Source organism: Gymnoscopelus braueri (assembly GCF_963280865.1).
Source record: "Gymnoscopelus braueri genome assembly, chromosome: 16".
Classification (NCBI taxonomy): Eukaryota; Metazoa; Chordata; class Actinopteri; order Myctophiformes; family Myctophidae; genus Gymnoscopelus; species Gymnoscopelus braueri.
Genome location: NC_137616.1, coordinates 16,820,389 through 16,834,633, shown reverse-complemented (window position 1 = coordinate 16,834,633; position 14,245 = coordinate 16,820,389). Strand labels below are relative to the sequence as shown.

At 43.0% G+C, this 14,245-nt stretch overlaps 1 protein-coding gene across 2 annotated transcripts; it reads left to right on the top strand.

Moving 5' to 3' along the window:
• The first annotated feature begins 5,525 nt into the window (after positions 1 to 5,525).
• On the top strand, positions 5,526 to 12,255 carry actc1a (actin alpha cardiac muscle 1a). 2 transcript variants are annotated; one of them, XM_080452634.1, is made up of 8 exons: positions 5,526 to 5,638; positions 8,107 to 8,261; positions 8,617 to 8,745; positions 9,334 to 9,529; positions 9,724 to 9,885; positions 10,195 to 10,386; positions 11,143 to 11,324; positions 11,822 to 12,255. In XM_080452634.1, the coding sequence occupies exons 2-8, from the start codon at positions 8,133 to 8,135 to the stop codon at positions 11,963 to 11,965; spliced, it is 1,134 nt and encodes a 377-aa protein (XP_080308760.1). In that variant the 5' UTR covers positions 5,526 to 5,638; positions 8,107 to 8,132; the 3' UTR covers positions 11,966 to 12,255. The 2 variants fall into 2 exon arrangements, with proteins under 2 accessions (XP_080308760.1, XP_080308761.1); XM_080452635.1 differs by having other exon boundaries at positions 5,607 to 5,642; positions 8,110 to 8,261.
• The last annotated feature ends 1,990 nt before the right edge of the window (positions 12,256 to 14,245 follow it).

The window sequence follows — 14,245 nt, the reverse complement described above, 5'->3', positions numbered from 1 at the left end:
CTGGTCAGACTGAAATAAATACATGCATTTCCTTTTGGGAAATCTAGTCTGTCTGATTATGTTTGATATTTATGTTTCATAATATCACAGTTTGACAACTTTATTAAAAATAATATGTTAACCATGCAATAATCCTGGCATCCCTTTTTTGGGGCAAATTAAAAAAACTGGCGACTTGTGAGCTTGTAGATCTGCTATTTTCAGTACTTGTTGTACGACAAAGTATATAGGTCTTAAGTGGTTAAGAATATGCCCCACACCCCCTCCCCTCTCAATCCACCACTCAACATGTATCTGTCTGACTACAAGCGAATATGTATAGCATGTCCATTACAGTACATCTCTATCAGAGTGCTCATAATGATAAAGAAAACGCCAGCCGTCCACCCACCCACCACCCGCCGTCAACCTCTTCATCACCTATGCATGATTCACAGTTGCAAATTGCCTTGTTGGAAGTGAAAAATATTTGTGATTAACGTGTCCGTCAGCATGCAGTCTGTCACCCACTGCGAGCCAGCAGCTGTTTACAGCTCAAGGGCAGAACACAGCTGGGTGTGTTATTTCTCACTGTTCTTCTGCATCAACCGTTTATGCTGGGTTGGTGAAAAAGAGGACTGGATTACATGTGTTAGGACTATATATATACAGTCAAATCCAGAGTCTTAAAGAGGGTACGACGTGATCTGTTTTTGTTACAAAAAAAAGAATGTAAGAAGTTGTATTTGTTTTTGTTTTGTTAAAAGGTTAAAGCTCTATATTCAGACACAGTAGTAGTCACTGCTATAGAGTGATCATATACAACAGGGGTTTCCCTGTCTGTCTCTCCAGCTCTTTAGTAAACAGAAAATAAATGTTCAGGTCGGGGTACCAATTTTAACTAATCAGGAGAGCGAAACCCACATTTATCATCCCCAGCTCCAATTTTGTCTGCTCATTTTTGTTTTGCTGCATCACTTCCAATTTCACCTTGTTTATCCTGTATCCTGTATGAGTTCTCTCTCCTGATTGGATAGAAATTGTGTGTATCGCAACCTGAAAATGTGTTCTCTATTTACTAAAGAGCTGGATAGACAGGGAGAGCCCTGTTACTGAACAAACACTCTTTATAACACAATTTAACCCAAAAAATAGCACTTTACACCCCCTTTAACTTAACTTGAAATACGGACACGTATTAAATACACACTCAGGATTTTGCTGTACATAATACAGTTACTGTACACCGTGGTTCTCAAAGTGGGGTCCAGGGACCCCCAGGGGTCCTTGGGTGGGTTCCAGGGGGTCTCCAGCGAAATTTGTTATTGCAGCATCACAATCCTTTTAACCACTTTATCCATTTATGCATTGCCTGTTCAGAAATAGTAGATCTACAAGCTTGCAGCGAGTCACAACAAATTTGGAAAAATATCAAACATTTTGAATAATATTGCATTTTTTTACGTAAATCTTTTCTTCTGGGGTTCCCTGGTACAAAACATTTTCAGATGGCGGTCCGCGGCCAAATACATATCAATTTGGGTGTCCTTGACATGAAAACGTTTGAGAACCACTGCTGTACAGTGTACAGTTCATTTAGCAGTTATCCAACATAAAGAATGAATGTTATTTCAACTGCCTCATTATATTGTCAATTCTTTCTTTAAACATGCAGCTTATTTATACAGTATATTTACTCTACTCATATTAGGAATGTTTGACCCTTCTGACCTATTGTCCTTGTTTACTTTCTATCTATATTTTTTCCTTTACCTGAATCGTATAATAAAGAATTTCAGAATTTCTCATTTTTAATTTATATATTTGTAACTCAAAGAGTTTACAAATGTAACCAAATTGACCCTAACAGTCCCTTTTGTTTACATTTGCATACTCTCAGCGTTAAATTTACATTCAGGAATTTGCATAAATCTTTGATGGTAAACAAACCATTGTCTGAGGCGGCACTGAATGTTGTTAAGCATTTGTTGCAAACAGCTGCAATGACAGACACTGCTTCTGCTGCTGCTGCTGCTGCTGGTGGTGGTGAGGGGATTGACACACTGGCAGCTGTCATAGACAAAACCCAGGCTTCCTACATGCCCTTAAATGGTCAAAATGTCCCCTAAAAACATGACCCATTTAAGACCATTCACCCTACCCTGATAATGGATTCGTGATAACGTTAAGCCAGCTGCCAAAAAAAGTGTTGCATTGACTAGAATAGTAAGGTTGATCAATCACAGCACTGTTTACCTCCAAAGACTTCATCTTATCTTCCATAGTTTTCTTTGTTGTTTTTTTATTTTGTATTATATTATTTTAAATAATAGCAGTTTTTGTAAATGTCGTAGGCTGTGTCATGCTTGTAATAATTATGACATCAAACAGGTTAAAGGGATATTTCACTTTGGGGTCCTTTTAACGTCTACTCTTTGGCTTTTGTGTGCACCCCAGACACTTATTAAGTTGATTAAATGTAAATAAATAATGTGTAATGTTAGGTGGAAAATAGCTGCCAAAGCAATATATGTGTGATGAAAAGAATCCGAACAAATAGGCCTATTTGACTTTGTGTCGTTGATTTATAAAAGACATCACAGCCTCAAGTTTCATTCTCAAACTCTGCGATCCTGTGACACTTAGCAGGTTGAGCCATTGTTGAGCCCTATTTTACAAGCTACAAGCTCACCATGTGTCGCGATGCGACGTGTTGTGAGCTTGTAGATCGGCTATTTCTTGCTATCCTGGAAGTTAATTTTTTCAGTTTTTTTACAGTTTGGAAATATTTTTCCTATAATCACTTACCCAAAATAGGTATGCCAGGGTTAATGTGGTTAACTGTTGTTGGAGACGGATCACAGGCCAGGGGAATCCTGAGGGATGGAGCCCACAGACTATCTGTGCCACTGGCATTACTGTGAAAAATGTCTATTTATAGAAGCCTTCAGAAGCCTGTTGGACAACACTGAGTTCAGATATGCTCACACATAATCCATGTGTGTTCATAACTCTCAAATGGAACCAAATGGACCCGTAAGGTTCGCAGAGTTACAGACATGAAAGGGTCCATTTGAAACTGCCTTCAAGGAACCCTCACGGTCTCTGGACCCCACTTTGTGAACCATTGACTTAGTGTACACAGACGCCAGACAGATCCATCCAACACATATCTGTGCAACCATTTTGCGACTTTTAGTTCCATACAGGAACTTCTTTTCCCTATTTTGATTATTTTTTTTGCCACTCAAACAATCAGAATAAACGTTATTATCACATCACACGATTGCAAGTGTAAAAGAGTGGGTGGAATATTTTTTGTGTGCGCAAGCTCTCAACAGTTAGAATAGAGAGCATAGAGAGGAAAGGAACGCATAACAAGTCAAGTAACAGGAAGGCTTAGTCAAATCAGTGCGTGATAAAAAAGAAATATGAGCATCTTAATAATGAAAGGGAGTGGATTAACCTGAAATTGACCCATACATCTGTATGTGTCATAAGCTGATTTTGCTGATGATAAAGAAGACTTTATCATACAGGCAAGATATAGATAAAAGGAAGGAAACCCAGATATCTGGCCCTACAAATAGAGTAGGTTAGTAGCGTATGTCCCTCTGAGGTAGATTACACATCTAGAAATGGAATATTTGAAACTGTTGGAGGTGGTGGGTGTGAAGGTGGGAGTCCTTGCATACTTATTGGGTCTGCAGGCTTTAAGCCTGATTTATACTTAGTTGCACGCTGGTGTTGCATGCCGTAAATAGCAGATCTACAAGACACGTTGTAGAGCTTGTAGATCTGCTATTTACTGAGCACGACACCGGCACGCAACTAAGTATAACTGAGGCATTAGAGAGAGCAGCCCTATGGCCTGATAGGGCCTCAGTCAGTGCAGGCAGGCAGAAGGCAGCAGGCACTACCGTAGAGCGGGGAGAGGTGACGAATAAGGCGCCCACAGCTTTTCAGCGCTCACACAGCCTGTAGCAACACACGGCCACCCGGCACCTGTCACACGCCATGTCCCTAAAAGGAGAGAGCAGAGCCAATGGGAGCCGAGAGCTGCTTGCCTACGTAGCTGCCTGCCACGGGCCATCCCAGGGATCTGTGGAGTGACGGAGGGTCTGGACGTAGGCTCGACACCCAAACCCCCCCCCATCCCCCGTCCCGCCTGCCCACCCACAAGCTCTACTCTACTGTCCCCCCCCCCCCCTCCCACAATCTTGCCTCTTCCAATCTCTCAGCTGTCTGGCATGTTTATGCACCCCATACCCCCCGCCCCCCCTCCCCCCAACACCATACACACACGCGTGTGCGCACATGCCCGCACGCACGCACACACACACACACACACACACACACACACACACACACACACACACACACACACACACACACACTGGGCGAACGGCCAACGGTACTCTTCCTAGACTGCACCGAGAGCCCCTTAGACGGCTTCCTTAAGCCGACCGCCTTCAGTGACCTTTGGTATCACTCTCACTCTCTCTCACACACACACACACACACACCTCCTCAGCCCTCCGTTTGAGCTTAGTCATATTAGCACATCTTTGGGGGATATGATGGGCAGGGCCTCTGTGTGTGAAAGAGATGTTGCATTCCATAAGCATAAAGGGTGATTTTGCCTTGAGCAGATTCAAGGTGAATGTGCTTTTAGTGTCCTTAGCTACCCAACAGGTGATATAAATGGTATATTCATAAAGAGACAGTTCATAACATATTAATTAGGACTGTGCCACACTGCCATTCAAAAAACTCAAAATAAACGCTACTCATAAGAATTATACATAAGCTAAATTATAACTAGATTTGTTTTATTTTCAGTGTTAGCTAATTGTCTTAATCACTTCAACCCAACGTCCCTATTCTTGGCTTGTCATAACTCATAATAGGCAAATAAAATGTGTGGTGAAAATAGCCAATCTACAAGCTCACAACACGTTGCAAAGCGACACATTGTTAGCTTGGAAACTGGCTATTCTCAGCAAAGAGCTTTGGTGTAGAGGGGGAAAAGGAGGGGGGCTCTGATCAACAGGGTGTAAGTGCAATGTAATTTTACTTTTATATTGTTCTTATGTCCTTTTGTTTATTTTGCACTGTGTCTTGATGTCTTACCGTTTTATTCAAACACTTTGAATTGACTTGTTGTTGAAATACAAAGAAACTTGCCCCGCCTTATAAACGTGCATGTCACTTGGAGATCTTATATGGAGCTCCTCAGCTATAGGGGAGAATCTCACATGTCACAGATTACTATTACAGCATTAACCTTTTTGCTTCTTGCAGCCCAACACCGCTTTCAACGATCACATAAACATACAGTAACGTCATGGTGGAAATGATCTTCATAATAATCCCCTCTTGACACCCCCCCCCCCCTCCTGGGCAACGTCACACCAGTTTAAGTGGTGTCCCTGACACAGGATCCACTTTAACTGAACCATTTTACCCAGTCCCTTATTCTTATTTGGGCTTGTGTGAACTCCAGAAGCCCGCCCCCCTCCACCACCTCCCCGCCCCCCTACCCCCCACCCCCCCAGTGTCGGGCCCCCAGCATGGGGATGCCGGGGCATATTTAAGGAGCCCCTCTCACTGATGGTCTTTGTCCCGGTTTGAAACTCCAGTCTTGCAGTCCAACTTGGTGAGTGTCTCTTCAACTTCTCTGACTTCTGAATGCATTTTGTCCCTGCTGTGTGCTCTGCTGTAGGACTATAGGCTGGCTCCTGGTGCTTCGTCTTCTACTTTTATGGATGTACTTACAGAGAGGCCACAGCGAGGCTGGCTAGTCCTTGTAGGATCTATGACTACACTGTGGATTTGTGACCACGTTTTGTTTGTGTCACTGCAGAATCTCAATTCTGAAGCTTCTTATTTTTTTTTTTTTTTTATCACAGTTTAAAGGAGGAGTTCACCCAAAAAATGACTTATTTTCTATCAATTGCACACCCTATGAAGCCTTGAATCCATGGATTCTTTTTTGTTTTTGTCGCATTCCTAAGCTAATAATTTGATTCCCGTCTCCTACCGGCTAATGTATCCGGTAGGAGACACAAAGTAGATTATTTGTGTCTCCTACCGGAAATACACACGGTCATCAAAGTCTTAGGAATGCCACAAAAGCCACAATAAATCCATGAAATCAAGGCTTCATGGGGTGTGTAATTGATAGAAAATAAGTCATTTTTTGGGTGAACTCCTCCTTTAATCCAAATAACTGTAATTTAACACTTCTTTAAGATCTTTAAATCGCTCACTCCGGATTTTACTGTGTAGATCATTTGAATTGTGAGCAGCAATCTATTGGTAGAGCAGAACGTGGTGGTGATGGCTTCTTGAATACCAGTGAAAGAGAACCAGGAAGTGATGGAGAGCAGAGGAGACCTTGAAGTGAAAATTACATAGTGATGAGAGCTCACTGTCAAAGAGGGGAGAGAGAAAGAGAATAAACTCTCTCTCTCTCTCTCTCTCTCTCTCTCTCTCTCTCAGTCATAGTTAAGTCTTACTATTAGGTGGAAGAACGACAGGGACCAGAATGGTGGCAGCCTTGTGTGAAACACTATTGTTGTCATTGACTGACAGCTCAGGCTGATGTGTGAACAGTGACCTGTTCTCTTTGAGGATTATGTATGAGAAGGGATCGTGACATGACTGCTGCAAAGTGCCACGCTCCTCACACACTCTTTGGGGGATTCATTTATAATGGACAAGTCAACTCAGAAGGAAGACCATAGTGGAATCTTCAAAATACAGCTGACAGAAAGGAAACATTGATTTATCACTGTTGTTCACCGAAGAGCGCTGTCTCAGCATTACGAAAATATCATCGCAGTAAAACCCTGACTGTTAACTCTGAGAGTGTACAAACGTAACCAAAACCAAATGGCCCCCTAACCACTTGGTTACGTTTGTATACTCTCAGAGTTATGAATGGATACATTACTTTGTTTACTGTGTAATGTTCAGTGCAAGGCCTTCCTTTGTCAAGGTTACACATGACATTTCTCAGACTCATGCATTGCATCAGTACTTATCTTTGTGGGGGGAATGCAGATGAGAAGTTACAGGTCCATTTTTATTATACTCCCAGAGTTAAATCAGTGCTGGGGATTTTATACAGTGCACAGTAGCTCAGCCCTTTCAAGTGAAGGAACACTTATAGGATAGCCTATGGTTGGCTTGAAAATGGGCATAGCATGTTGAGCTCTCCCTGAGTGGGGAGCAGGGGATGCTAACAGTAGCAGTTGGGATGCAGACAGACAGACAGGGGCCGGATTGGCTGGCTGGCTGGCTGGAGGAACATGCAGCACATGGTCACAGCTAGGCTCCAAACACAGGATGGTTACTATTCTCTAACAGCTGAGGATGGACCCCTGGATCCTCTGAGGCACTTGTCAACAGTTCTCAGCTGTTAACTAGCCCCCAACTTTCCTGGGGAGAGATGGGGGAAGTGGGGGGCGGGGGGTGCAGTTGGTAGGAGGGGGGGATGACAAGGGCCGCCAAGGCTTAAAATAGAATGGTGTGTGTGTGTGTGTGTGTGTGTGTGTGTGTGTGTGTGTGTGTGTGTGTGTGTGTGTGTGTGTGTGTGTGTGTGTGTGTGTGGCCTGGAGGGCTGCTCTGCTAGGCCTATGTCCCTCTTTGGTTTGGCAGCGAGTTGTGAGACGCACCAGAGTTATGATAAGGCTATCGCAATGTGCGAACACAGCGCTGCATCGTTTCATAACACTGCAAAGTCTGTTTTGTGTTCTCTGTAGGTTTAAAACAAGACATTATTCACGACTAGAAGTCTATAGTATTGTTACTTGCAGTCTTTTTTTCCCTCTTGGCAAAACTTTACAAGAACCACGACTTAAAATAAAGACTAAAGCCTGATTTATAATTATTTGCACAATGTGTCTTGCACCGAAAAAAAAGCAGATCTACAAGCTCACAACATGTCACAGCGTGATGTGTTCTGAGCTTGTAGATCGACTATTTTTGGTGCGAGTAAAAATCAGATAAAAGACGAGCAATATATAAACAAAACATCAAGTCATGTTGATAGCTGCGGTGTCCAACGTTACACCCACAAGGCATCAGCCCTAACCTCTCCTCTGCTTGTCTGTCCCACAGAAGGCCATCCGAAACAAAGACCAATCATGTGTGACGATGATGAGACCACCGCCCTCGTGTGCGACAACGGCTCTGGCCTGGTCAAGGCTGGGTTTGCCGGTGATGACGCTCCCCGCGCCGTCTTCCCCTCCATCGTTGGCCGTCCCCGTCACCAGGTGAGCCTCGTTGTTGTAACAGTAACAGACTACAGTACAGGTGTCAAGGGGCCCGGGGGTGACCTAGTGATTGATTCAATTTCATTTACTGACACAGGCTACTGCTGTTGAATCCATTCTTACTGAATGCTATTGCAAGTCACTTGTATAAGAATGTCAGCTAATTTTTTTTAAAGTTTCAAACAGTTTGAAATGTAGATAACAATGTTCCCATCTATAGCTTATAAGGAATTGGGTTGTTAATTTGGGTACATGAGGCGAGATGTTGGTAACCTACTGTATGTCCTGCATTATGATTGACAATAAAACTGATTCTGATTATGTCCTAACTAACAGTTGTTGTGTTTGTGTGCAGGGTGTGATGGTGGGTATGGGTCAGAAGGACAGCTATGTGGGAGACGAGGCCCAGAGCAAGAGGGGTATCCTGACTCTGAAGTACCCCATCGAGCATGGTATCATCACCAACTGGGACGACATGGAGAAGGTAAGAGATATGAACTAGGGCTGGCCAATAATATATCAACATTATATCGTTGCTGTCGGGCAGAATATCTATCATCTACATTTTTTTACTTTTTGTGTTTTTTTCGTAAATGAATGCCCTACTAGCCTACTTGATCATACTAATGTGTCACACAAAAGTATTGACGCGTTTTGAGCTTGTAGGTCTGGTAGTTTTTCTATTTTTGAATTTTAATCCTGAAAAGTAACAGTTTTGGACATTATGAGGTTTCCATCCGACAGAGACGATATGCACACTGTGATATGAGACTAAATGTCGTCTGGGAATTGATAATATTTTAATATGGCATAAGCGTTGTTTTCCTTATGGCATAAGCGTTGTTTTATACTTAGATTTTTTTTCAAAATACCACACATTGTGAACTTGTAGATGAGCTATTTCACTATTTTTATTTCTTCATACCACGATCATCCCAATATCAATATATATATATATATATATATATATTTGTTTTCTTTCATATCACCCAGCCCTACGGTAGAGTAGCCTTATTTGAGCGTCATATTGCTCTCACTCACTCATGTCTTCCTCTTCTGCTCCGCTGCTCAGATCTGGCACCACACCTTCTACAACGAGCTGCGTGTGGCCCCAGAGGAGCACCCCACCCTGCTGACTGAGGCCCCCCTCAACCCCAAAGCCAATAGGGAGAAGATGACCCAGATCATGTTTGAGACCTTCAACGTCCCCGCCATGTACGTGGCCATCCAGGCTGTGCTGTCCCTGTACGCCTCCGGTCGTACCACCGGTGAGTCTTTCTTTTTGTACAATAACGCCACACATTGTGTCATACCATAGGCCTATGTGCTTTTTTATGTAGTTTTTCACCCAGGCATTCATCATTTCCCGGGTGATAACCAATTACTGTATACATTTCTATTGAAAGGTTATGTTTCCCACACTGCCTCCCTCTAATGAAGTGCTGTTTCTCCTGCTGTATAGGTATTGTGCTGGACTCCGGTGATGGTGTGACCCACAACGTTCCCATCTATGAGGGTTATGCTCTCCCCCACGCCATCATGCGTCTGGATCTGGCCGGTCGCGACCTTACCGACTACCTGATGAAGATCCTGACAGAGCGTGGCTACTCCTTCGTCACCACTGGTAAGTCACAAATCATCAGCAATGCACTAAATGACTATCACATAAAAAAGGCTATTGCCTTATTCTCGTTCTCTGCTTCCTCCTTGAGTGGAAGCAGACAATTTCCACTCAGTTAGACTTTGGTTTATTGGCAGTTTAAGTTGAAGGAAGTAAAGTTGTAAAGGACGGATGTCTGAGCAATAGGTTCATTGAAATTATTGAATCAGAAAAGTATACAGAGAAAAATACAATGTTAATTGATCTATTGACAGATTTAAAATAGCCTTTTATCGACTTGCCGCCTCACTTTTCGAACCTTCCTCCCCTTAGCCGAGCGTGAGATCGTGCGCGACATCAAGGAGAAGCTGTGCTACGTGGCTCTGGACTTTGAGAACGAGATGGCCACCGCTGCCTCCTCCTCCTCCCTGGAGAAGAGCTACGAGCTGCCCGACGGACAGGTCATCACCATCGGCAACGAGCGTTTCCGCTGTCCCGAGACCCTGTTCCAGCCTTCCTTCATCGGTGGGTGACCCCTCCCTGACCTCAGCCCACCTCACTGTCACCCTTTCGTGAACCTCCACATGGCATTTAGCAGCTATAGTTACTTCCTCTCATGAAGACATATTCTGCAAGTCATAAATGTGTGCGAGATCATGTTTCATGTACAGTAGGCCAACACATACTGTACAGTTGAGTGGCTCTGTTGCAATGCAGGAAAACCTGCTCCACCTAGTGGTGAGCTGATGACACATACACACACATTTCTTGACCACTTTAACCCTGGCATCCCAATTTTGGAAAGTCATTAGCCCATTAAGACCTGAGGCCGATTGAGTTTTCTGAAAAACATATGTTTCTATATCAGTGGTGCTCAAATTTTTTTCATGTCACGGACCCCCAAAATTATATGTATTTGGCTGAGCCCCATCTCTAAATATTTTGTTCCGGGGACCCCCAGAAGCAAAGATTTGAGTAAAAATGTTTAGCTTTAAATATATATATATTCAAAGATTTGCACAAATGTTCACAATTTAAGTAGATATACAGTACAAGCTCATAGCGCGTCACTTCGTGCCGTGCTATTTTTTAATAGCCAAAGAAATCTAAAATGACACAGATGCTTTTCTGTTTAAAGGTGAACATTTCCAAAATAATGTAAAATGGGTCATGACTCATGAGACAACTTGAGATTTGGCACTAAATAATATAAAAATCGATTGATTGATGGGTGGGTGAGCAACCTGGGTGCCTGACTGACTTGCCTCTTCCTGTCTCCAGGTATGGAGTCTGCCGGTATCCATGAGACCGCATACAACAGCATCATGAAGTGCGACATTGACATCCGCAAGGACCTGTACGCCAACAACGTGCTGTCCGGTGGTACCACCATGTACCCTGGTATCGCTGACCGTATGCAGAAGGAGATCACTGCCCTGGCCCCCAGCACCATGAAGATCAAGGTGAGCTGCCCCACATTAGCAACAAAGCAATACAACCTATATACAACACATAATAGAAAGAATAGCATACAATGTGTTGTGAGCTTATTTGATGAGATTTGATGTTGAGGGAAAAAGGGAGGGGGCTAAGTACAGAACCCTTGGGGGACCCCATTCAACAAGAGGTTTTAAGTGTGTAAAAACCAGTACTGTGCCTGTAGTTGAAGGTATACATAGCATGGGTGGGTGTGAAGGGACAATAGTGATCCTCAGCCTATACATGCTGCTGCCAAATACACTACGCACCGCAGCCAATAATCATGCCAGTTTTAATCTTGTCATTGTCACATGTACAACGCATGTCGCATTTAGCAACATTGCAGGCAGTGAAATACGTGTACTTCAGCTTTTTCTGTTCAATCGATTCGCACTGCACTCCATAAACTCCCCGAACCTAAACATGCACTTCTAGTTTCTATGACTGACTCACACCTCCATCTCCCTCCACTCTCTCCTAGATTATCGCTCCCCCCGAGAGGAAGTACTCTGTCTGGATCGGAGGCTCCATCCTGGCCTCTCTGTCCACCTTCCAGCAGATGTGGATCAGCAAGCAGGAGTACGACGAGGCAGGACCATCCATCGTCCACAGGAAGTGCTTCTAAAAGCCTCTTTCACACTCCGTCGTGCGATGGCGTCGCTTGCCGCCAAGAGCCGAGAAACCGCCCTAATTTGAGTTGTGTCTACAAGCTCACACGTGAGCTTGTAAATCGGCTCTTGACGGCAAGAGACACCGAGTTACACCGTCGTACGTCAGAGCATAAATTAAAATCTCCGACCACCGACAACACTCCAAAAACAACTTTCCTTCTGTCTACATTTGTACTACTGTGCCGTTTACTGTATATACATGTACCGTTGTAATAAATATAGCCTGTGAGCGTAAGTGACAAGATTCTATGTCTCTGTGTCTTTCTGTGTACCGTAGAAAAAATAATTCACAACAAAATATGTGTAGGCTTATTAACACCTTACAGTCTAAGCAATTGGCTATATCTTGGTCTGTTTATGGATGGTTGTGCACTTAACTGAGTCATGCAGAACCCTAAAACCACTTGTTTTACCTTGTAATCTTTGATTACACACAATTTATACCATGTACGTACATAGTTAAATTCGAGTCAATTTACATACAAAATAAATAAGCCATTTCTTATTAATTACAAGACAAAAACAGTTAAATGTGTATTGTAATACCATTGTCAGAACAGGCCATGGCATGAAGGCAGGTGGCTCTTTTTGTAATGTTTATAGAGTTTTAGTGACATCTAGTGGTCTTGTGGCAATTGGCAAACATTATTCACGGTTTATTATGTTGACAACAGCAAAGGATAACAGGAATACAAATCAACACAAGGATTATTTTGAGGCCCCAAATGAGAATATCTATCTTCTGAGCCTGCCTGGAACCTTCATAAAAACCTTTTTCATACTGGGACCTATAAATACCCCAACCATCTGCACCAATATATCTTTATATATCTATATATATATCTCAACATGATAACCACATAATTGAATATTCCCTCATTTCCCTGTGGTTCTTTGGGCTATTACAGTTATATAATCATCTTTATTTATAGAGCACCTTTCAGACATAAATGCAGTTCAAAGTGCTTTACATTCAGGTTAAAAAAACACAAGTTAAACAAAACAATAAGTTAAAATCTAGACAAGAGAAAAATACAAAACAGTGAAAAAGTGTGTGGGGTGGGGGGACAGATTAAAAGGAGATCAGTTAAAAGCAAGGTCATAGAAATGGGTTTTTAGCTGCCTCTTAAAGCCGTCAACCGAGGTTGACTGTCTGATATGCAGGGGGAGTAGGTTCCAAATCTTTGGTGCATAGCTACCAAAGGCAGCCTCCCCATGTCTCTTGCCATTTGTTGACAGCTCCGTCAACAGTCCAGCACCGAGTGACCTGAGGGGGCGGCCTGGGACATACTTCTCTAGGCAATCTGACAGATACAGTAGCAAGGTGCTAGGCCATTCAAGGCTTTAAAAACAAGTAAAATAACTTTAAAATCTATTCTAAACTTCACAGGGATACAGTGCAATGACGCAAGTACAGGCGTAATGTGGTCCCTTTTCTTGGTGTTCGTTAGGATTCTGGCTGCTGCATTTTGAATAAGTTGCAGCCGCTCAGTAGTTTTCTTGGGTAAGCTGTTACGACCCTGAGGTTGTGGGGCTGTGTTATGTATGTGGGGATGTATTGTATACTAACCTTCTTTACTCCTGTGTGGGTATGCTCTCTGCTGTTGTCTGTGGGTGCTATGCTGCAGGAGAGTTTTACTGATTGAGTTAGTGAATGATTGAGATTGTAGTGCCCGGTAGATGATTGGTTGCAGCCTACCAGGAAGGGTATAAGAGGCCTATGGTTACCTACAGAGCCTTCTATTAGAGAGTTGCGCCAATGAGGGGTCAGAAACAGCGTCGGTCACGCGGTTCATGTAGCTGGAGCCGTCGACTTCAATGCATTCCATGAACTTCCGGTTTAGGGATTTGTCACTATTCGCCAATGTATGTGTATGTAGAAGACCTGGCCCGAAGAAGTGAACGGAGTTGGCGTAACTCTCTAATAGATGGCACTGGTTACCTACATAGATATATATAAAGGCTAGATGGCTCAAGGGGGCGTCGCAAGCGTAGCTCAACCGCGGCCATCTTGCAACAGTCATTCATAACATTATGTCTATGGTGCATGTACTTTGAAATAACCATAGCGTGCTCAATTTTCATCCGATTTTCAAACAGTTTGGTGTTTTGTAAACACCAAAGATGTCGTTATGATACTGCATACTTACAATTATAATCATGTTTTAAATAACATTAAATATGCAGTATCATAAATACATCTTTGGTGTTTACAACACACCAAACCGTTTGAA